General features: G+C 31.0%; 1 protein-coding gene and 1 long non-coding RNA gene across 2 annotated transcripts; both read left to right on the top strand.

Moving 5' to 3' along the window:
* Positions 1 to 9,234: 9,234 nt before the first annotated feature.
* LOC112419940 (uncharacterized) lies at positions 9,235 to 10,665 on the top strand. The gene is made up of 3 exons (XR_003010082.2): positions 9,235 to 9,451; positions 10,187 to 10,320; positions 10,589 to 10,665. It is a non-coding gene; the product is annotated as an uncharacterized lncRNA (long non-coding RNA).
* A 4,309-nt stretch (positions 10,666 to 14,974) lies between these two features.
* Positions 14,975 to 15,358, top strand: LOC11421636 (heavy metal-associated isoprenylated plant protein 16). The gene is made up of 2 exons (XM_003589877.4): positions 14,975 to 14,999; positions 15,093 to 15,358. The coding sequence occupies exons 1-2, from the start codon at positions 14,975 to 14,977 to the stop codon at positions 15,356 to 15,358; spliced, it is 291 nt and encodes a 96-aa protein (XP_003589925.4).
* The last annotated feature ends 8,394 nt before the right edge of the window (positions 15,359 to 23,752 follow it).

Below are 23,752 nucleotides of genomic sequence, written 5' to 3'. Positions count from 1 at the left end.
CGAAACAGGGGAAGCTGTCACTGGGATGCTCGCCTCGCGAGTAGGGTTACTCGCCATGGCGAGAAATTCCAGTGGCTACTCGCCACCAACTCGCCTCCAGCTCTCCTCGCGAGTGATGACAGTTTGTAGAAAATTCTGTTTTCGTGAAAAATCCATTTTCACCCCAAAATCCCAATTTTTGACCTCCCAATACCCAAATTGATTCCAAAGGTTTACCCAAATGTTTTTAGACATGAAAAGATACTCAAATCCATATACAAACTTGAATCAAACATCATTTCAAACAAAATCACCATTTGACCCATTTTTTCATCATCAATCCATAATTATGTATACCCAAGTCATAATTCACCCACAACAACATGTCTCAGCAACAACAACATCAATTAAAACTTGATTCTCACCTCAATTCAACAACAACATGTCACAATTCATCAATTAAGCATAATTTCATAACAACTCATTTTCATACATTATGAACATGTTATTTCATCACCAACAATTCATTTATCATTCAATTAACATACTCAAACTTATCACCAAAACAAGAGCACGGATTTAACAACAATTATCAATTCATTCCAATCAACCCATTTCATACAACAAGGAAAATTGCAAACAAAACAATCATGATTATGAAGAACACTAACCCCCTTACCTTAGGTTATGATCAATTCAAACTTGAGCTTCACTTTAGCTCATAATTCCTCAATCTTCAAGTTTCCCCCTTTGCTAACCCTTGTTCTTCCTTTCACTCACTTCTCTCTCTACATCTCTCTAACTTAGTGAAATGAAAAGGAATGAATGAATTTGCTCTCACAACCCTAATGTTATTTCCCCCTAGTGGGCTTAACTTAGTTTTAGTGGGCTTAACCCGTTTCTATTCAAACCACAATTCTAAAAAGTTTCTATACACTCAACGGTAATTACTAACAACGGTAAATTATAACCAACGGTCACTAAACGGTAAAAACTAATCACTACACTAGTAACTTAGTAAAATAAGGGTTCTCACTAAATATTAAAAATAATTCTCACCAAAATTACCATTTTACCCTTACCCGCCAAATGACCAAAATACCCTTCTAATACGGTAATCCATGTAAATGCACCCAATGACAATTAAATACACACAAGCACAAATAATCACACACAAACACATAATAAAAGTAATTGAAATAAATCTAGCTAAAAATCGGGCTGTTACATAGACAACTCTTAAAGACTTCAGATTGAATCTTCTGATCAACTTGCAGTTTCTGGTGTTATACAGCTTCTGAACAATTGGCTTCTGAAGGTCTTGCTTCTGAAGGATTTGCTTCTGATGACGTCATCAGATGCATTTTGGCTTCAGACGCACTTTCAACTTCAGAGGCAGATTTCTTCAGATGCTTCTAGGTTTCTCTTCTTGTTGATTCCTTATTAAATTGATCAACTTTGTCTATGGTCCTGTACACTTGAACAAATATTAGCAATATCCAATTGAAAATTTTTAATACCTTGTTATCATCAAAACTCATTAAGGTTTATTGTAAAACACATTTTGTTCCAACAATCTCCCCCTTTTTGATGATGACAAACAATAGTATTTAAAATGTTCAATTGTTGTTGATCCAATTAACAAGTTGACTACCAGGTATGAGGTTTGTAAGCTCCCCCTAAGTCCAATAGACTTTTAAGGTGAGGTTTGTAAGCTCCCCCTAAGTTCTATACAAGTTAATTAAATTTTTCATAAAATACACACAAGGTAATAACTCAGAAGCGTTTCTCATTAAAAGACTAAGAGTTTAGAAACCGGTTCTATTAATTTAACTTGATTAAATTAATGGGGCTCAGAGCCTAAAAATACAATACATTTATTCCCCCTTTTGTCATCAACAAAAAGTATAAAAGAAAGACAAAACGAAAGAGAGTTAAAAAAAATGAGAAAAACTTGTTAAACAAAATAATCAGAAGCAGTAAGTATCAGAGCAAAAATAAGTAACAGAAGAATAACATTCATTTTAGAAAGAGTGAATAATAATCAGAACATGCAATGTGAACAATCAAGGAAAGACAATAGTTCATAAGGCTAAACAAGTAAAAAATCTAAACAAGAGACGTAAATGTGTGCAACTAAGGTTTGGCTTGTTTAGACATTGCTTCCATCAACTGCTTGATCTGCTTAGATTGTCTCTTCAATTCTTCTTAAAGTTCAACAACATTCAACTTCAAGAAAATTCTAATCAAGATATCTAAGAACAGATCTTGAATGGAGATTCTACTAGCTGAGTTGCCAATGGCGGAGCTAGGAAAAATATTTTGGGTGTGCCAGTAAAATAAACTCTAATATATAAACATAAATTTTTTGTTGTAATAAACGCTAAACACAAAATTTCATCAAAAAATTAAACTACATACCTTAAAAAATTAAAATAATTATTTACGCGATCTAACTAACTTAAAATCATCAATAACTAACTCAAAACTAATACTTGCACTAATTTCCCTTTCGATATAAACCGTCATGCTATCATTTAAAAACTCACTTCCCATTCAGTCTTGATAATCTTCACTGCTGAAAAAGATCTCTCAATAATGGTCGTAGAAACTAAAAAAGTCATGATAAGGCCGAGTAAGTAATCTATAAATCAAGAAGTACATTGAAGGATGATTAATGTCATATATTTATACCATGCTTCCTTTAAATAATTGGGAAACACATAAGCATATCAAAGATTCTATATTAGGTACATGAGCCATTTGATTCTATATTACACATAACACAATTAACAACCTGAAGCAAAAACGAGACCCGGGTGGGGAACGTGGACAAAACATATTGGGCTAAGGATTTTTTTTATAATTTCCCTATAGAAAAATAATAATTTGGGGGGTGGGCCGTGGCCCACCTACACCCATACTATCCTCCGCCACTATGAGTTGCTATTCTTCATTGTTAACATTTCCTGCATGAAATATTAAATCAGACATTAATAAATATTTTACGTTATTGAATCAATTTTTCTACCTTATGATCAAGACATAAAAAAAAAAAAAAAAAGACAATAAATATGTGTTTAAAATTTAAGGGTAAGCAAAATACATGCAATCCATAAGTCGATAGCAAAACATTTGCGCTTTATATTAAGAACTCAGATTTTCAAACCTAAATAAAAAGAACAACAATATCAATAAGTAAATCTAAATATTAATAGCCAAACCAATGTTTATTCAAGAAGTCGATAGCATCTACTGTAACAAACAATCTATGAGATACTTTTTTTAAAACGTTAATTGTAATTTTGTATTAATTAAGATGAAAGAATTAATTAGCACTTTCATCAATATCGTCATTTATTTGCAAAAAGAAGCCTGTGCTTCAAAATAAAACATTTTGCATTCAATTATCATAAATTTTGATTGTTGTTTGCTTCTACTACTGAAACATCAAGAACAAGTTGGCATGAAATTGATATATCTTCGTTTTGTCAACTAATTATAGTTTGGACCAATAGTTCAATCTTAACCAATTATCTAGTTTTATTTATTTTTTAAAAAGTATTCAAAATATGAATTGAGAATACCACCATCTGAACTTAATCAAATTATCCATATCCACAATGTGTCTTTGTGTAACTACGCACACTCCATACGAAGTGGCAGTAAACACGATAGCAGCATACCAAAACGGTCCATACCTACAACAATGTAATTGCCCAACCATAGACAATACATTTTCGATAAACCGAAGAAACAATAATTATTTTTATTTTATTTAAAAATAAATATTTTTTCTGCCTAAAGAAAAATAATACATTGATTTTCTTTGATCAAACTAACCACAAATTCATTGATTCAAAAATGGATCTAGATGATGAATAAGACATATACACACTATCTATCTTAACCCAACGATCTAAGTTACACTATTGTGGACTTAAATCCACATTGTGTAATGGTGTGACTGCAAATAATAAATTTTTGGCTTAAATGCTCTTTTGGTCCCTTAACTATTTAATTGGTATCGTTTTGGTCCCTTTTGTTAGGTTTCCGTTAGGGTTTTTAAAAAAAGTTAACTTCTGGACACGTGTCACCTTGTCATTGGCTCTGAGTTTTTTTTTTTTTTTTTTTTTTACATTTTTTTTTTACAAAAAAAAAATCTCAGAGCCAATGACAAGGCGACACGTGTCCACACTTAACGTTTTTTATTAAAACTAACGGAAACCTAACAGAAGGGACCAAAACGAGACTAAAAAAAAACTTAAAATCCTCAAACAATCTTTTTTTTAGTTAAGGGACCAAAGCGATACCAATTTTTGTTCAACCTTAAGAAAAATCAAAACAAAGATCACCCATATGCAAGTTAACAATGATTTCATGCAAACATATACAACCATATATGCTAAATATTCACCAAAATTTTGGATTTTATTTATACAAAATAATGGATCTAAAATCGAAGTGGAAATTATACACCAGATCTTAATCGAACAATCTAGATCCATATTAACGCATCTTTCAAATGGATCTAAAAAACAAGCAGAAATTATTCACTGGTAGATCTGAATCAAACAATCTAGATCCACATTTGTAATGGTGTAACTATAGACAATAAATTTTTGATGAAACCCAAGAAACAATAAATATTTTTATTTGTTCAACCTTACGAAAAATCGGATAAAGATAACCCAAATCTTAGTTGAACGATCTAGATCCATAATAATGGATGCAGAAAATTGTCTTTCGTTTTAAAAATGGATCTAAAAAATATGCGAAAATTATACATTGGCAGACCTCAATCAAACGATCTAAATCCATAGTGTAATGGTGTAACCGCAAACAATCAATTTTTGATGATTTTTTCATGAAAACTGTGAAACCATAAATATTGTTCAACCTTAAGAATAATCAGACGAAGATCACCGAGATGCAAGATAATCATAATTTCAACAAGTAAAATCACATAGAAAATTGATTGATTTAAGCATACCTCATCTCCTAAGCTCCTTACAAAGATCATAGTTAATAAAAAACCTACTAAGGAAAGTTGAAAGGACCTAGCAATGTCCCTCTCTTAGATATATGGGGGTGAATGGAGTGAGGATTAAAATCGAGACTACTTTAAAATATATAGTCAAAGACCTTGAAATGATCATTTTACCACAACAATGCAAAAAATATTTTATTTATTTTCTATCCTTAATTACTAGAATAATAAATCACAGCTATTTGGAAGTACAAGAACCTACTGTTTTACTTGGGTCAATGGTTTACTATTTGTTTTAGTTACAGGAAATTGCTTAGCTCTATCCCGTCATTTATTTAATATTCACTCAAATAGGAAAATATCATTTTTTGAAAAGGAACATATTGTCGTGGTTATAAGAGTCCATCCACACACACAAAAAGTCACGGTAGCCAGCAACTATGATGCATGGTAATATAGACCACCTTACTCCAACAATTTCCCCAATCATTCCAAGAAACTTGTGTGTTGACATCCAACATTTTATTTATCTTTTCTGCTTTGCTTAAAGAGTGTATTTCCCTTTTTAATTCTAAATTTTAGTTTAGTCAAAGAAAGGATTTGGCAATCTAGTTTTTACTCCATGGTTTCAAAGGTAACATTTGACTTGCAATCAACATAATATATTAATTACAAAAATCAACACCGAGACATGTGGATGTTATGGTGTACAGATGGGTAGGGAAAAACATGCATGTGTAGACATGACTAGGGTTTTACCGCTTGTGGGATTAGGTGTCAGACCTTTTACCGGAAAACAGGTAGCCCTAAAAGCTACGTCAAGCAAAGTGGTTAAAAATGAGAAAGCGTGTTCTGACAATCAACATGTTTTTATACCATTTATTGTTGACACTTTCGGTTTCTTAGCACCAGAGGTTGTTGACCTTCTACATAGAGTTCAAAAGGTCATGCATAGTAATGTCATGTCTCATAAGTTAATAAATGTTGTGTTTATATGGATTGGTTTTGCCATCCAAAAAGGTCTAGCGGCGCAGTTTGTTGCCCCATTGTCTTCTATTCAAGTGTAAATATATGCGCAATTTTTATTTTGATAATAATTTAAAGGCTAAATTATGGGTGTGTTTGTTTCAAGTTATAATTGTTGATTCCTGGGAATAAAATGATTGGAATGTATATGCCTATGTTTGTTACAAGTTTACTAAATTTTATTCCCGGGTATAAAATGTTCCTGGGAATAGAAAAAATTTCCCAAGGAAAAGGGTGGGAATAAAGTTCCCATGGAGATGGGAATAAATTCATAAATAGTTTACCTATTATAATCCCTATTTTTATGGTTCCTAGGAATATTATAAAGCTAAGCAAACATATTTTTCCTAAATTTCTTGGAATAAAATTCCCATCTTTATATTCCAAGGAATGTTATTCCTAGGAATAAATTTGGTAAACTTGAAACAAACACACCCATATGTTTTTGGTCTCTTAACTATTTAATTAGTATCATTTTGGTCCCTTAATTAAAATTTGATTTATTTTGGTATTTTAACTTCTCTCCGTTACACATTTTGTTCTGGAATTTTTCTTGGATTTTTGTTGTTGAAGGTCGATGGATATGATGTGAAGATGAAGAAGAGGAGAAGAAGATGAAGAAAACATAACGTTTTTAAATTAAAACTAACAAAAATGACCAAAATATGTAAGGAGAGAGAGTTAAGATACCAAAATAAATCAGATTTTAATTAAGGGACCAAAACGATACTAATTAAATAATTAAGGGACTAAAAATGCAATTTAGCCTAATTTAAAAAGCAATAATTTCGTTATTTAGCTTTAGAAAATGTGGGTTTTTTTTTTTTATCTTTTGATGAAGTAAACAAGTGCTGTGTGGAAAAAGGTTTAGACTTGAAAATAATTTTCTTTCTTTCATTATAAAGACAGAAAGAAATGGATTGTATAATGTAATTAATAATTACAGATTACATATACTGAATAGTAGAGGTAACGCTAGTTATAGCAAAATTCATTAGCTATTGATGCAAGAAATACTAATACACAAGATTCACTACACCAATTTTGACATTTAGTAGCGCCTATTTAATAGCACTTTTAAAGAAAGTGCTATCTAAGAGTTGACTCTCGTACAAATAATAGCAGTTTGGCGCGGGCGCTAATATAGGTTGACATGTAAAATAGCACTTTCTCTATTATTGGCTATTTAAAAAAAAAATATAAAAAATCAAGAAAGAGTGGGATAGCGCTTTCCGCTAAAACGCTAACATAGGGGTATAATTTGTTAGCACTTTATAGTGAACGCTATCTATCTAATGCGTGTTAAAATAAAATTAAAAAAAGCAGAAACTATTTTGGGTTCGCGCTGATATAATTTTCCTTTCCCACCCGTCTTTTCACACAATCAATAAGAACTTCTTTTCTCTCACTTGAACCCAGAACTTCTTTGAACATCATTCGAATCTCAGCCTCAGCTAACTCATACCATACCCATCGAACCCCATATCTCCCATGTCATCATCTCACTCTCAACGATGAGATACAAAACATCATTTGCTGGAGTCCACAAATGCCGAACTCTCTCCCTAGTCCCTAACCTCATACCTTCATCGATCTATCTCTCACCTAACCCATCATTTGAACGCTCTCTCTCTCTCTCTCTCTCCCTCGTTGAACTCTAATTGAATCAATTGATTGAAACCCCCCATCTTTCAGAAATCAATTGAACCCTAATTTGGTAAGTATTAGTTTCTTTTTGTTTTTGATTTCTCAATCTGCTTTTCAGTTTCGGTGGTGCACTGATAGTAGTTTTTTTTAAAGAAATTGTTTTCAATTTTATGATATATTTATGTATATTAGTGTGATGTAATTTGATTAGTTTTTTTTTTTGTTTTGTTTATAGAATTTGATTATAATTTGCCCAATTTGAGAGGTCGACACCACCACTTAAGAAACTGAAAGTGATTGTGTAATGATATGTATAGATGTTGTTTTTGGTGTTGAACACTTACGCCAACCCTTGTCGGACACTAGTTGTGCATTTGAGCCGAAGTGTGTTGGTGCTATATAGATTTTGGTGAGAGATTTGAATTTTTTTAGAATGAGTTGTTTTCAATTTGATGTTGTATGTATATTAGAGTAATTTAATGTAAATAGAATTATATATATTTTTTTGTTTATAGGAAATAATTTAAGAAAATGGAAGTGATTGAATGCAATTATATGTTTCAATGTTGTGGTTGCAAGGTCTGTTCTTGCCTTGTGTTTACGTGCAGTTGGGGTTTGTATAGGTTGAAGTTCTCGCCTTGTATGTGTATGAATGGAGATGGTTCCCATGTGATTTTTTGTTGAGTGGCGTGTCTTAGCCTATGGTTCAACTGCCGTCGATAATGTTTCTTCTTTTGACGATCCAATTTTGTTTCCTTGATCATGTTTTATATTTTTTCCTTGTTCTTGAGCAATTGCAAGGCTTCATGTTTGTGAAGTTTCATATGCTTTTCCTCTTCCTTCATAAGATTTTCAGCCTCCTCGTCTTTTTTCAGTTTCTAGGAAAAGTAGATTTTCTGAAATTATTTTAAGTTGTGTATTGCTAAATGTTCTAAGGAGCGGCGTTCTGATTATCTTATTAATAAAATTGTGAAGATTGGAGTGTTTTAACATTGTACCAAACAGATATTGGGATGCCTTGAAACTCTAATGTATATATGAATTGATAATTGTGTGTATATGTCAATTAAAATGATTTCATTTAATGTATTAATTTGGGGTTTGTGATACAGATTAATCAAATTCTATGTGAGGCAATTGGTGAACACAGTCTTCCATTGATAAGAAGGTAAATGTTTTTCCTTTCCTTTCCCATTTTGGTAGTGTAGGTGCGGCCGCTTAGAATTGGTCTTAAGTTTGTGCATTTGGTGTGTTCTGTTAACATTGCAAGGATGTATTGGTTAGGGATGTTTGGTGTGAAATAACCTGCAGAATTTTGCAGTGGTGGATCAGATTTGTGTTGTTTTGTTGTCTCGGTTCTGTTTTGGGGTGGGAGTGATCTAGAATTGCTTGTGTTGTTTCGTCGTTTGGAGTCAATTGAGGGTTTCAATTGAGTCGGTTTTCTGATCTGCCAGTAGTATTGGTTCGAGGACAGCGAATTCGGGTTATGGTACCTTTTCAAATTCTACTTCAATACGTACAATAAATTGGTACTTATCACTCCCTTTACTCTTCTTTTTTTTTTCTTCATGAGATCCTGATCCAGGTTGCGCTGCTACTACTGAACTGTTGCGGCTTTGAGCTTTTGCTGCGGTTCTGCTACTCCTAATTGCTACTGCTGTTTTGCGCTGCATCTGTTGTACCACTGATTTGCGCTTCTGCTGCTGTTCCTATTCGCTGCTACAGTCTGCTTCCTCATCTCCTTCCATTGCGTTACAGACTCATTGTGTTACAGTCCCGTCCAAACTATTTTCTTTGTTGGTTTTAAAGGTTTGTCTTTTCCCTGTGACTGTGATTGTAGTTGAATTTGTTGCTGGCGGGGACGAAACTAGGTATAGCCATATAGGGGCTGTTGCCACCCCTAAGAAATTTGTTGACAAGACCTATATTGTATTCTTTGCTATTTGCCGCCCTCCCCCTAATGCGTTTAAGCCGTCAAACATTTTTCACACAGCCACCTAGCTAGAACCCAACAACCACAAATACAATGCCCCTAAATCATTCTCAACAATTATATCCAATAATCATATATCTTTTTTCAAGATATTGAGACAGAAAAACCTTATATAAGTGCAAAAAGTGAAGGAAAAAAATATACAAAAACAACACTAAAAGTCACGTTCTTTATTTTGTTAGGAGCCTAGATCATTATGGCTTGCTTAAATTAATTTTTTATGAATCCTGAATGTAAAAACCAAATGTAGTAATAAAAAAATATAATATTTATAGGCTACTAAAAGAAATTTATTTATTTTTTATGTGTTCGTGTATGTGCTTGAAAATAAAATCTACAAGTTGATTTTGTTTATCTACCATGTTTTAACTTGGTAACCCTCAATATTATTTTCTAGTTCCGTTCCTGATTGTTGGGACTGTTCTTATAACCTTTGTGTGGGTTCTTAATCTTTGTAAGGGAGCTAAATCTATTATCGAGTTCTGTTTTTATTAATAATCAAGTTTAGTGTGTTGATTGTGTGTGTGTTACTATTTGTTTGCATCTTGCAGCAATATCACTACTCGTTGTAGTGCATACTTTGGAGACCAATATTAGTCTTGGAAATGTGTCTTTCTCATTCACTCACACCAAAGCTATAGAGCCTTTCTTTTCCATCATTCTTTCTCCCATATTTATTGGAGAGGTTAGAATGTTATTCTTTTCTTTTTCCTGCAAATTGTCATTGCTTATTGTAATTAGTCTGCAGTAAATTTGATGATAATTGATAAGTATGTATCAACCTAGTAAGCTTTTAAATTAAAGGAGAGAGTGAGTTTACATATGTGTGGCTGAAATTGGTCTTTGGCCTCTTTTAAGTTGACCACTATTTCTATTTATTTTTTTGAGATGTTGACCTCTCTCTCTAGGTGACTAACTTTTGTCTTTTTTCATATTTTCTTGTATATGTCAAGTGACGTGTTGTAATGTGGCATTAACCAATCATTCAAGCACTTAAAGATGACAAAATATGTGAGTTTTGTTGTATTTTGATGTTAAAATAACTCATTTTTTTCTATAATTAACTCCTTGAAATACCCATTGTCTCGTTTCGGAGATGACACTATTTCAGTTGTAATCATTGTTGCAGAGATCTTCAAAGTAAGCTTCATACTCTCTTTCATTTTTAAGATTTAAGTGGTTACACTGACATTATTTTGTACTTCTTAGTAGCTTATTTTTTATTCAAATTTTGGTTTCTAATATTGGTTTGTGAGATCTGGTTTTGTCTAAATTATAGTTATAGTTCATATTAAAAACAAAAACACATTGCTTGAGATCCTTGATTGATTAATTTATTGATTCAAACTAGTCAAATTTAAGGACAAATACCTAGATCCTTTATTCATATTCATAGTTATCAAGTGTTTTACCTTATGAATGTACAACTTATTCCACTAAAAGATATATTCACATTGCAACATATCTTTTTTTTACTTCTCTATTTGGCACCAACTTCTAAAACTGTAGAGAACATCATGTGGTGAATGTCTTTAAAACACCTTGGAGCCTAGATTACATTCACAAAACCTTGTACCTTTCTAACATACTTTTGATTATGCTTTGTAATAATAACTTAGTTTACGGGAAGACTATCACCATATCAACAAGTTATTTCAAAAATTCACCTTAACTGTGATTTCCGCTACTACTAATTATTACTGCTTGTTTTGTGTTTGTGAACATTGTCGTAACTACTTAAAGTATTGATATGATTTGTGATTGTTCTTTGCAGCTCAAAGTTGATAAGGTTAAGCTAATTGAAGTATTTGGTATCAATCTGAATTTTCAAGTGCAATTGTTGTGTATGTACAATGAATCTCCAATGTGCAATTTGTTTATTATGGTTGTGAGTGGTATGATTAACGAAATGTGAATGATGTAATTTTGCTTTTATGATGAAAGATTTAATTTCCATGCTTGTAATTGGAATCTGAGTTGTATTTTGTTGTTAGGTTCTTTTATAATGAATGACTTATATAGTATTTTTTATGATTAATGCAAGTGTTTACTTTTATGATTAATGCAATTGATTTTTTTTTTTTTTAAATATTTACATTTTAAAATCTCAAAATTAATTTTTTTCCATATAAAAGAAGGCCTACGATAGCACTCTGTTAAAAAAAGGCTATTAAAGAAAGGATTTATGATAGCACTTTCTCAAAAAACACTATTAAATCCATTTGAAAATAGCCTCACTAACTCGCACCAAAGTAGGAACGATAGCACTTTAAAAGTGCTATCATAGGCAGTATGCTTACAATAGCGGGGGCTTCAATAGCACTTTTAAGTGCTATTAAAGGCAAAAAAAAGTGCTATTAAATCCCTTTTTTGGCGTAGTGATTTTTATCCATACAGCTAAATCTTTGTATTATCTGATGTGGACATTTTCTCATAATAATTATTATTAGTAAAATTATGTTATTATCTCTCCCTCTTCAACAAGTCGGTTTTAGTTTTCTCTCTATCTCTCTTTTCTCTTACAATTTCTTCATCGAGGGGGTGGTTTTGGGTCAATTCTTGATCTAAAATCACCCATCTTCATCTTTTTCTCTTTATTTCAATCTAAATAAGTGATTTTCACATAGATCTAGCTTTTTTTCTTTGTAATTTCATCATCTAAGTGTGGTGATTTGTTGTTCGTCGTCTTGTGTGGAATTGTTTGATTTCCCGTCTTCGTGCGGTGGACATTTGATTCATATTGAAAGATCGATTGTTCAATCAAAGATTTGGGCATCAACGTTGCAGATTCGGAGGCAATGGATGTTCCAGTCACTTTAATTTCATCATATACTTTTGTAGACATTATGCCGTTATATGCAATTAACTTGGATGTTGTGAGTTTATTCGCAGATTCATCCTTTACGTTTTTAGTGGTGTTGAATAATGTAATCTCTCGATTTGAATGAATGAATATCATTTTGTTTTTGTCAAAAAAAATAATAATATTATTAGTGATAAAATAGTGGAAGCTTTTAAGACTAATTTCAATTAAATTTCACAAAAGAAAACAATTGAATCAGGTAACTAAAATTCTAATTTATTAAGCGAAGAAAAACCCACATTTGCAATTAAAATTATTTAAAACCAAATCCTTAAAATAAAAGTGCCAAGAATTTAGAAGTAAACACAGCAACTAATCTCCCAAGTTTCTTTCCTGAGAATTGACACACAATCACAACAACAGAACACATTAATCAATGAATTTTCTTCAAATTTGGTTGTACATGTAATGTTATGTAAGGGTCAGACCACAACAATATGGATCAAGTTAGGAACATCAACTCAGTATACAAGTGACCAACATATCATTTCTCAAAATTTCACAAGACACAAATTTATCATATTTATTTTCAAATAAATATTTAATTCATGTATTACGTAACAAATTTTAATCAGCAGTTAAATTAAGCTAGGAACATCGAACAAACCCAAGGAAGGATGACCAAACATGTTTATTATCTAAACGCGGAATAGTGACAGCTAGATCAATGAGGATTGAATCATGCTTTACATGCAAACGAGGATTCAACTTTTCGTTTTATTCTTTAGTTAATTTTCCTGCCGTTAAAAGTTTTTCCATATTTTTTGTCTATGTTTTTAAGTTAAGTCATACGTACCCCTTGAATTTTTAAATGAATTTTTGTTGGATTGGTTTTTTTTTTTTTTTGTTTGGGATTTGAATCATGATCTTACATAGATTATGCATTGTCCTTACCAACTAAGCTAAATTCATGAGGATAGATTGTTTAAAATATGATAAGAATCTCCACAAAACAAAAGAATTTTTTAATCAAACAAAAGTTAAATATGAATCTTTAAACGCCAAAAATATAAAAAATTATATTTAATTCATGTTTGGTTAAAAATTAATTAATTTTATTTAGAGAGATTCTTATAATATATAAATATTTTAGTAAAAATTTATTCAAAATTTCAAAATTACATATGAGTTGATTGAAAAACAAATACCAAAAATGTTGATAGAAAGCTTTTGAAGATTAAAAGTCAAAACAACTTTTTTTAAAAAGATTATAACGAAAAGTTAGACTATTTATTAAGATCAATAACATATTTAATTCATTAATTAATGATGATTAATTTGCAAAATATGATTCATTAATGGGAGATTGTTGAGGTTCTGGAATATTTTTTTTTTAAGGAAAATGTTTCTATTTTTTTTTTTTTTCCAAATAGTCTAGTGGTTAGAGAAATTCACCTTAAAGGTAAATAAGTGGGGTGTTCGAACTCCGACCCCTGCATATAATATACATTATCCTTTACCAAGTGAGCTAAGGGACAAAAGTTTCTATTTCAAACAATCATGAGTTAACTTTTTTGGGTGGATTTTAATCTCCATGACGCTGTTTATTTTCAAAGATTGATATATTCCAATTAAAATGAATATAAAATGACTGGATTGAGCTAAACAATTTCCCACAACCAAAATATTCCATTCTTGTACATATATTTGTATATATATATAACTATAATAATAAGACGAAAACCATAGCATAGTACAGCTGCAAATCAAACTCTTCAACGACCACACGTTTGATTTATTAGCTAAGAATACATATAAATATGTTTAATACATGAGAACTTCCTCAAACAATTTCTCACTATAATCTCAAGAGAAACCATTACCGCACCATCTTTATCAAAACAAAGCCTCTTCTATATATTGATCTCTTTCTCATAGCCATCATGACTAAGGTAAAGAATAACAACTCTGATATTTTAACAACCATTTGAGACAACTTTTATGATAACTTCATTTCTCTCTTTTTATTGCTCAAAAAACAATAGAGAGATAAATATAAGAGAGAATAAGAATATAATATGAATGTGAAAGATAAAGTTGTTAAAAAATTGTTATAAAATAGTTGTACAAATATCATTTTTCAAAAAATAATTTTGAGTTTGACTTCCATGATTCAAAATATCTAAGCTACGTTTACTACATGTAGACAAATTTTATGGTGCATAAATGAGATAAATAATTTTATCATGCATAAGTTAGTTTTCACTGTTTGATCAATAAAATTTACCATTAAATTTAATTAGATATGATTTATTGATCATATGGTAAAAAAGACACTTGTGCACGATGCAAGTTTTTTTTTTTTTTTTTCTAATATTAGACAAAGCCTTAAATATATATCATAATTAAATTCCATTTATATGTGTCGTTTCATCAAGTAAATAATTAGCGTTACATACGTTTGTTTGTAAAATGTTTGCAGCAAAAGATAGTGATCAGGGTGCCTATGAACAACCAAAAATTAAGGAACAAAGCCATGGCAATTGCAGTTGGAGTCTCAGGTAATAAAATTCACTCTAATTTTCTCATATATTAAAAAAAAAATTAAAAACCACTACTTGATTAACCAATTATTCATGTGTAAAAATATTCAGGAGTGGAAGGTGCAACTATAAAAGGAGATAACAAGGATCAAATAGAAGTAACTGGAGAAGAGATTGACTCAGTTAAACTGGCATCTCTACTAAGAAAGAAATTCGGTTATGCAGATTTGGTGAGTATTGAAGCAGTAGGAAAGACAGAGGAAAAGAAAGATAAAGAGAAAGCAGAGGCAATTGTGGCATGGCCTTGTGTATATTCTAGTGTTCCTCATTACCCTGTGTATGAGATAAAGAACGAACCTTCTTGTTCCATCATGTGAATGTCATCTAGAATATGCATGGTAAAGAATGAAAACAGAGGAATACATATATAGGAAAATAAGCATATATACTTAAGGGTATATTTTGTAGTGACAAAGATTTATTTGGAAGTTATTGATTTTGTAAGATTGGTTTTGATTAAGAATAAATAAAATATCAAGTGATTAATATTTTTGTATAATGATGAGTTGAGTAATAAATTTGAGTCGATAAAAATCAATTTTAATGGTGTGTTTGATCTGCTAAAAAATAAGGGATTTGCCATGACAACTCCAATTATATTGTATTTGATTGTAAAATTGTTCTCATGATTGGACTAATTGGGGAAATAGAATGTACGAAAACTGAAATTCTTGTCTCACTAAACCGCAACACAAGAGCAGTCACATCTAAGCATTGAAATGGTCGAGTACTCCATTGATATAAATTGTAGGAGAAACCCTTGGTTTTACTTTCAATCTAAGATCAAATCAAAAGCTTCACCAAACCAACCAGATGACCTTTGTGATTGTCCTGATTATCAAAAACAGTTTGATTACACCACTTTCAAATAATTAACAAACAAGTTATTCATTTTAAATGAAGGCACTCCTTCACCTTTTTTTTCTATTGGAAATCAAACCTATAAATAGAGTAGCATGGCTAGATTTTTTGTTTGACAAAGCACTACTAATGACTAGCCATGACAAAACATATGATAACTTACAAGATACATGACAATTAAAAAAAGTGTTTAGAGATCAAGTCGTAAGCTTCTTTGGTTGAGTATAAGATATCAGGGTTAGTATCCCATATCCCATTGCCAAACAACCTCATCTTGCAAAGAAAAATTAGCGAATAAAGTAATGAACCGTCAGCTAAATATTCCTCTCAAGTAAATAAACCTTTTCTCCAACTCCACCTTCATCCCACAACAAAATCTTTTTTTTTTGGTAACACGCTTTATCAATGAACCCCTATGAATTTTACGAGATTCCTCACTCTCTCCATATAATATGTAAATAAATACCCAATTTTAAAGATGGTACCTGAAGAAGTTTTGAAAAAGATCAGAGAAAGTACATCGACAATGAGATTAAGACGACTTTTAAGAGAATCTCATAGATAAACTACGACATCTTTAAGAAGACAATTTGTCTCTTATATGATCAACCACAAGATTCCAAAACGATAATGTACGAGAATCACATCCAATTGTCAGCCCTTAATACTTAAAAAGAGTCATACCTAGAGGTGTCAAATGGGCTGGCCCGAGCCCGAGAGGCCCGATTACATAGATGGCCCAGTCCCGCCCAACCCAATTATAATTGGGTTGTAGATTCTAGAGCCCGGCCCGGCTTGTGTGGGCAATGGGCCAGCCTCGCCCCGACCCGTTTATTTTTTACTTTTAAAATTTATTCACTATTTCTTATGTATTTTTTTATATATCAGTCACTCACCACTATTTTTTTGCTAAAATATGATTGAATGGACATAAAAGTGCAAATAATTTTGACATTAACATTGAATGTTAACGAAACTCTAGATTATTCATTCAATTAAATCAAATTAATAATTTATAAACTTTAAAATTTTAAAACTTTAAGTTAAATTCATTCATTTTTATTAAGTTTATTTATTTAAATATTTTTTTATAAATAAATTTTAAAATAGTTGATAACTTATCTCAAAAATATACTATTTTTTTAACAAAACTCAAATTAAATGGTAATAATGGGTTAGCCCGGCCCGAAGGCCCATTTTTGTATGGGCCAAATGGGCCAAAAAAGTTCGAATGTATTTTTTGGGTTAGTTTTTTAGGTCCCGTCTAAAACATGGGCTAATGACCCGGCCCAACATGCTGTCTAGAAATTAATTTTTTTAAGAAAATGACACAAAATTATGTAATTTAAAAACTTTAACTAAAACCGTATTATGGATAAAAGATTTTAAAGATGAAATTTTGTGGGGAAAAAATTGTGCTAAAGAGTGGCTTATAAGAAAAATAGGCTGGTGTAAAAGAAACACCATCTAATTTAGTTAATTTATATGTTGTTCCACATGACATTTAAGGTTCGCCCATTTCACAACATATTTCTTTGCTCAATACTATAGAGAGTAATAATATATATGTCTTTCGGCCATCGAGAGTGTAACACCCCAATTTTATTTAATTAGTATTGGTTGACTTAAAGTCTTTTTATATATGATTTTATATTATTATGTTGATTAGGTGATGTGTAGCTATTTTTTTAAGTAGTGTTATTTTATTATTTATTAGAATAAGTCTTGATAATAGAATAAGATTAAGTGGTGGGGCTGTTTTGAGATTTTAGAGAGTTTTGGGGGAAAAAGAGGAATAAGATAAAATAGATAGAGAAGATATAAATAGGAGAGACCTAGTTTAGAAAAAGTAGTACGTACGATCAGTTTTTGGAGAAAAGGGAGAAAAATCAAGAGAAGAGAGAAACACCAAGAGGAGAACTGCGATTTCAATTCTAAGGTGATCAAGAGTAGGTTGTTGTTGTTTGCTGTCGTGGGTGGCTATCCCTCACTGAGTCTTTTAGGTGCTCTGATACGTAACGGGATGTGATCTTTTGTGGCTATTTTCTATTCCTTACGTATTTGACTATGAATTCTTATGTTTAAGTTGTTAATTGAATTTTATGAGATGTTTTGATAAGGCCTATGTACCAAGACTATTTATGATGTTAAATTAAATATGCTGCAAAGTTTTGAATTAATTATGTTGAAAGATAAAATTTTATTTATCTCATTTATGATTTTTAGAAGTGTAACATTCCATTTATGTGTTGAAATACTCTGATAATTATTATGAAATTTTTATGTTGGAAAAACGGGGTGTTACAAAGAGTATAATAGCTTTTTTGCCACCGTGTAAGAGAAAACCTAGATCAATATAGAGTTTAGACCTAATCGACCGGAGTAGGCAAATCAAGTATACAATCTTAGTACAATTTAGTTTTGTTTTCTACTACCAACATTATTCAATTATATCATTACACAATCACCTTGATTTATTCTTGAGATATTGCAATATTTTTTGTGTAAATGATAGTTTAAAGAATGAGACATGCCTAGGAATTAGTTATGTATTTGTCGGCATGTCTAGCCATGTATATATTCCAATTAATGTGTGTGTCTCTTTATATATATATAACTAATTTTTAGACATATATCATTCTTTAACCTACCATTTACAAAAAAAATTATTGCAATATCTTAAGAATAAATCAAGGTGTTTATGTCATGATATAATTGAATAATGTTGGAACTAAAAAACAAAACTAAATTGTACTAAGATCATATACCTGATTCACCTACTCCAGTCGATTAGCTCTAAACTCTATGTTGATCTAGGTTTTCTCTTACACGGTAGCAAACAACCTTTTATACTCTCGATGGACGAAAGACATATATATCATTACTCTCTATAGTATTAAGCAAATGAATATGTTGTAAAATGAGCCGACCTTGAGTGTCATGCTGAACAACATATAAAAGAGCCAAATTAGATGGTGTTTCTTTTACACCACCCTATTTTTCTTATAAGCCACTCTTAAGAACAATTTTCCCCCCACAAATATCATCTTTATAATATTTTATCCAAAATACAGTTTTTTTAATGTTTTAAAATTACATAACTCTTAATCATTTTCTTAAAAAATATTATTTCTAAAATACAAGTATATATGTCTTCTGAAACTCAATTTTCTAACCGAATGTACTTCGAAAAACTAATTAATTGAAATACACCCTATGGTCATTATTATAAGTAAAATCTTACTTTTCAAGTTTCTTGAGTAATTGATGTATCTGGTCTATATTATAGACTGGATACATCATTTATTCAATGAATTAAAAAAGTTGTTTTTTGCTTATAACAGTGACCTGCGTGAGCATTTGTAAAAATAAATTTTTTCGAAAGGTATGAATTCTCCAATAAGGGAGTCCACAATCACCCAAAAAAATACCTATAACCTGAACTCCTTCAGTTTTTCGTGATAGTTTTTGACTCCAACATCTAAAATGAGTAGACTTTTTGTTTTCACAATTGCCTATGAGAATTTTATTAATCACTTGATATTTTATTTATTCTTAATCAAAACCAATCTTACAAAATCAATAACTTCCAAATAAATCTTTGTCACTGCAAAATGCACCCTTTAGTATATATGCTTATTTTCACAATTTCCTATATATGTTAACACAAATGACTTAATGCTCAGAAAACTTTATTTATGAATGTTAAAGAATGGACAGTGTTTTCCTAGACAAGAGAATGAGAGTTTTAGAATGCAAGTGATTTTGAAATTGACAATTGAGAATGTGAAAGTTGTTAAAATGATTATGATCTCAATTGGTTTTATAGAGGCTGAAAATGTGTTTATGAAGCAATGTTACCTTTTAAAATGGGTCTCAAATAAACAGAGACATATCTGAAATGACACCTATTGATAAAATTTGAATTTTTAAAGGTGGTAACCGGTTATAGGAGGTGCAACAATTACACCTTCCAACGTTAATATTTTTCAAAAATACAATTCCTGTAACCGGTTACCTATCAAGGTGAAACCAATTACACATGCCCAAAAATAATTTTTCACGTGTTTTGGATGAACTGCTTCATATGAACTTAAAACTTTAACTTCAAAAAATATTTGAAAATGTTTTCTGAGCATTCTAAGTAGTACCAAAGGTTAAGAATGATAAATCACATGATAAGTGTCATACTTACAAAATGTATAACAATAAAGCCTAGACCTTTAACATCATTCTTCAACTGAATCCGCCATAAATTTTTCTTCTTTTCTGATGTGGTGTTGTAATCATTAAAACCCAGGCCAAAGTTAGAAAGAAATTTTCTTTCACACAGACACCCTAGGTGAGTCCTTGATCATCAAATGTTTAATTCAACGTTAAATATAGTATCACAATAAGACAATTCAATATGTCTAAAACCATTATCTATTGAACATTTATCCTAAATCAAGATACAAAAGCTAGGGATAATAATTTATCAATCCGTATATCTTTATCTTTATACTAACAATTTAGAGTTTTTAGAAATAGCTTATTCCAAAATCCTTTACTCTAAAGATGTCCATATCATCCTAATCCTACTTGGCATTTGTTCCAAAAATTTCTCCTAATTGTTAATACAAGCTTAATAATTATAATTATTATTAAAAACCGTTTTTTATTTAACATTAAATTGTACATAAAATGAATAGTTGGTTACAATCAAATAATTATTAATATAACTATTGTTTCGATTAAAATTTATATGTTACATTAAAAATTTGTACGTTACAATCAAATAATTATTAATATAATTAGTATTCGATTAACATTTATACGGAACATTAAAAATTTGGTAGGTTACAAAATTATAATAAATAACTTGAATAAATTATATTTTGAATTTTGGTCCGTTACACTATGACAGAAACCTACTAATTAAAAATTTTAATTTTAGTAATTAGTTTTTTTAAGGTTATATAATTAATTTTTATTCATTACAAAATTATATTAATCCGATATTATTAAATTTCAAATCTTATGAAGTTAATTTTTTTGTAGGTTACATGAAATATAATCTAATTTTTTAATGTACATTTTATAATATTAAAGACGTTGAAAATATTAATTTTAAAACAGTCAAATTAACAATTAATATATATATTGATCGTTATAGTACTATTTTCTATATAAATAGTAGCACTTTTGGATATGAGTACACAACAATCACAAAATGTAGTTTTTTTTCTTCTTTTTCTGTTCTCTGGTTCTTTGATATTTATATTCTAAGTTATTTTTGTAACTTTTTATTGCAAAGAAAAAGGTTTACAAAACACGACTTCATCTTTGATGTTTCGCCAAGAAAACAATCGTGGACATTGGTTGTGAGAGTTGTTCGTGCTTGGTTTGTTCAAGATTACAAAAATAAAAACTACCATTTTCCGTGGAGTTGGTTCTAATGGATCGAAAGGTACTTTTTTCATATTGTTTTTTTTGTTTAAAGTATAGTGTTTTAATCTTTGTTATCTCATAGATCACAAATTGAGCTTGACAGATAGCATGTAAAGTGATACAAAATGAAATATTAGCTCAAATAACACTCTTCCATGATCCTAACACAGTTCTAGAGCAGAGTCATCATGAACATATATCAACAACACATATGCAACAAAGGGAATCAAAGTTTATCAATATTTATGACCTTTGTATTTTACCTTTATTTTTAGTGGCCTGATCTATCTCGCATTAGCATACTTGAAGAGTTTTTTTAACCTTACTCTTAGGATCACCATTAATGAGTTGAAGAACTTGCATGAAATTGAGTGGGTTGACATAGATCTCCTACTTTTTTCTAACCCACGTTTGGTGGAGGTTTTAACTTGTGGGATTCAGTTAGGAACTTTAAGAAGGAGGAAGTGTTTGTTTGGTAAAAGGGGAACAATGAATTCGAAATCAAAATTACAGTAAAGTATAACAAAATTAGGTTAGAGTGTTTTAATTTGTGACTCATGATCACTAATTAAAAAAAAATGATGGGAGGAGATTAAAGAAAGTTGTTTTCTGTCAATTTTTTCTCACTGGAGATAATTTGTGTAACGCCCTAGTTGTTATATTTAATTATTTTATTATGTGGAGTATATATATATATTATATATATGATGTTTGGTGATTTATGCGGAGTAGATGTATATATATATTTATATATATGTGATTTTGGGTGATTTATGTGGTGTATTATTTTATTATATGGTTTATTTAATAATAATTATAATAAGTATGAAATAATAATTATTTTGGTGTCTGGGGAATTAATATAATTTATTGGAATTAAAGGGAGTTAAGTGTAATAATGGGGAGTTGAGAAGGCAGTTAAGATAGAAAGTTAGAGTCAGAAACACTTTTACGTGAAACTGACAGTTTTGGGAGAAAGGATGGAAGAGCAAGTAGAACTCAGGAAACCAATTTGCTGTGCATTTCTTTCTGCAATTCTAAGGTAAGGGTGAGGTTTACTTCAATAGTGTAGATTTTAGATTCTGATTTTGTGTTTAACAGAGTTTTGGTGAGAATTGGGGAAATTGGGTTTTTATGATGAGATGATGAATTTGAAGTTGTAAGTGTGAATTTGGTGTTAGAATTAGGTTCCAAGTGCATACAGAAAGTTAATTTGTATCTGTAAACTGATTTGGGGAGTGATTGGAAGAAAAATGGGATTTTGGGGAAAAACCAGTTTTCTGCCCGTACTGATGTTCATCGCTCGCCTCGCGAGCATTCATGTCTCGCCTCGCGAGTGAACAACATCATCACTCGCCTCGCGAGCAGTCCAACTCGCCATGGCGAGTAGCCCAGATAAAATTGTGATTTTTGAAAAGTTGTTATAAGATGTTTTGGGGATGGTTTAAAGTACCTAGATGATAATAAAGATGAATGGTGGAAGTTTTAGGTTAAAAAGATGATTAGGGAACATAGAAATGAGTTCTGAGTGTGAAAATGGTATTTTTTCCGAGAGCACCTGATTTCCACTCGCCTCGAGTTCGCCTTGAACTCGCCATGGCGAGCTAGTGTTTTTGTGAACTCGCCATGGCGAGCAGATGTGCTCGCGAGGCGAGTTGCACAACTCCTGAGTGTTGACTTGCTTGCATGATAGTGGTGGTTGAATGTTGTTGTATTTGGGCATGGTTATATATAGTTATGCATTATTTTGGTTGTTTGAATTGCTGGATTGATGATTATTGATGATGGTTGAATGTATGTTATTTATTGAATCATACATATTATTATAGTGGAGTCACATGGAGTTGCATTGCATGGTCAGTTGTATGTAGATATACACAAGTAGGTCCATTGCATATGCATAAAACAGCGGTGAGGGCTTTGGTCCTGGAGTACTAGTTGCTCAACAGCGGTGAGGGCTTCGGTCCTGATGAATGCTTTAACCATTCAAAAGCAGTGAGGGCTTCGGTCCTGTTTGGTACCACATGCATATTGCATTTCATTAAGAAGTCTAAGATGGTGTCTTAGCAGTGGTCATGTCATTTGCATGAGTCTTGGTTGTTGATTTCAGTTATATCTGATGGATGGTGTTGGTGTTGAATATGCATTTATATATATATATATATATATATATTCATTGTGATCATGGTATATTGTTGATGTTGTTGTTGCTTGTGACTTATACATATATATGTTTACAAGATAATGTGTTGTTGATTAGGGTGTTAGATTCAATTGATGATTTTAATATCTATATTTATTGTTGTGAATCTCACCCCTTCTGCTTGAAAATGTTGCCCTTCCTATGGGTAACTTGCAGGTGATCTTGAGTAGTAGGTGGTGGCTCAAAGTCGTGTCTAGGGCTCCGATACGTGGGATGG

The sequence above is a fragment of the Medicago truncatula genome, chromosome 1 (genome assembly GCF_003473485.1).
Source record: "Medicago truncatula cultivar Jemalong A17 chromosome 1, MtrunA17r5.0-ANR, whole genome shotgun sequence".
Taxonomy (NCBI): Eukaryota; Viridiplantae; Streptophyta; class Magnoliopsida; order Fabales; family Fabaceae; genus Medicago; species Medicago truncatula.
This window is presented reverse-complemented; position numbering and strand designations above follow the sequence as displayed.

Excerpts from the sequence above, each read along its gene's own strand:
- LOC11421636 (XM_003589877.4), top strand. The coding sequence starts at position 14,975 with ATGGCAATTGCAGTTGGAGTCTCAG. Across the intron at positions 15,000-15,092 it reads AATTGCAGTTGGAGTCTCAG|GAGTGGAAGGTGCAACTATA; the intron begins GTAATAAAATTC and ends AAAAATATTCAG.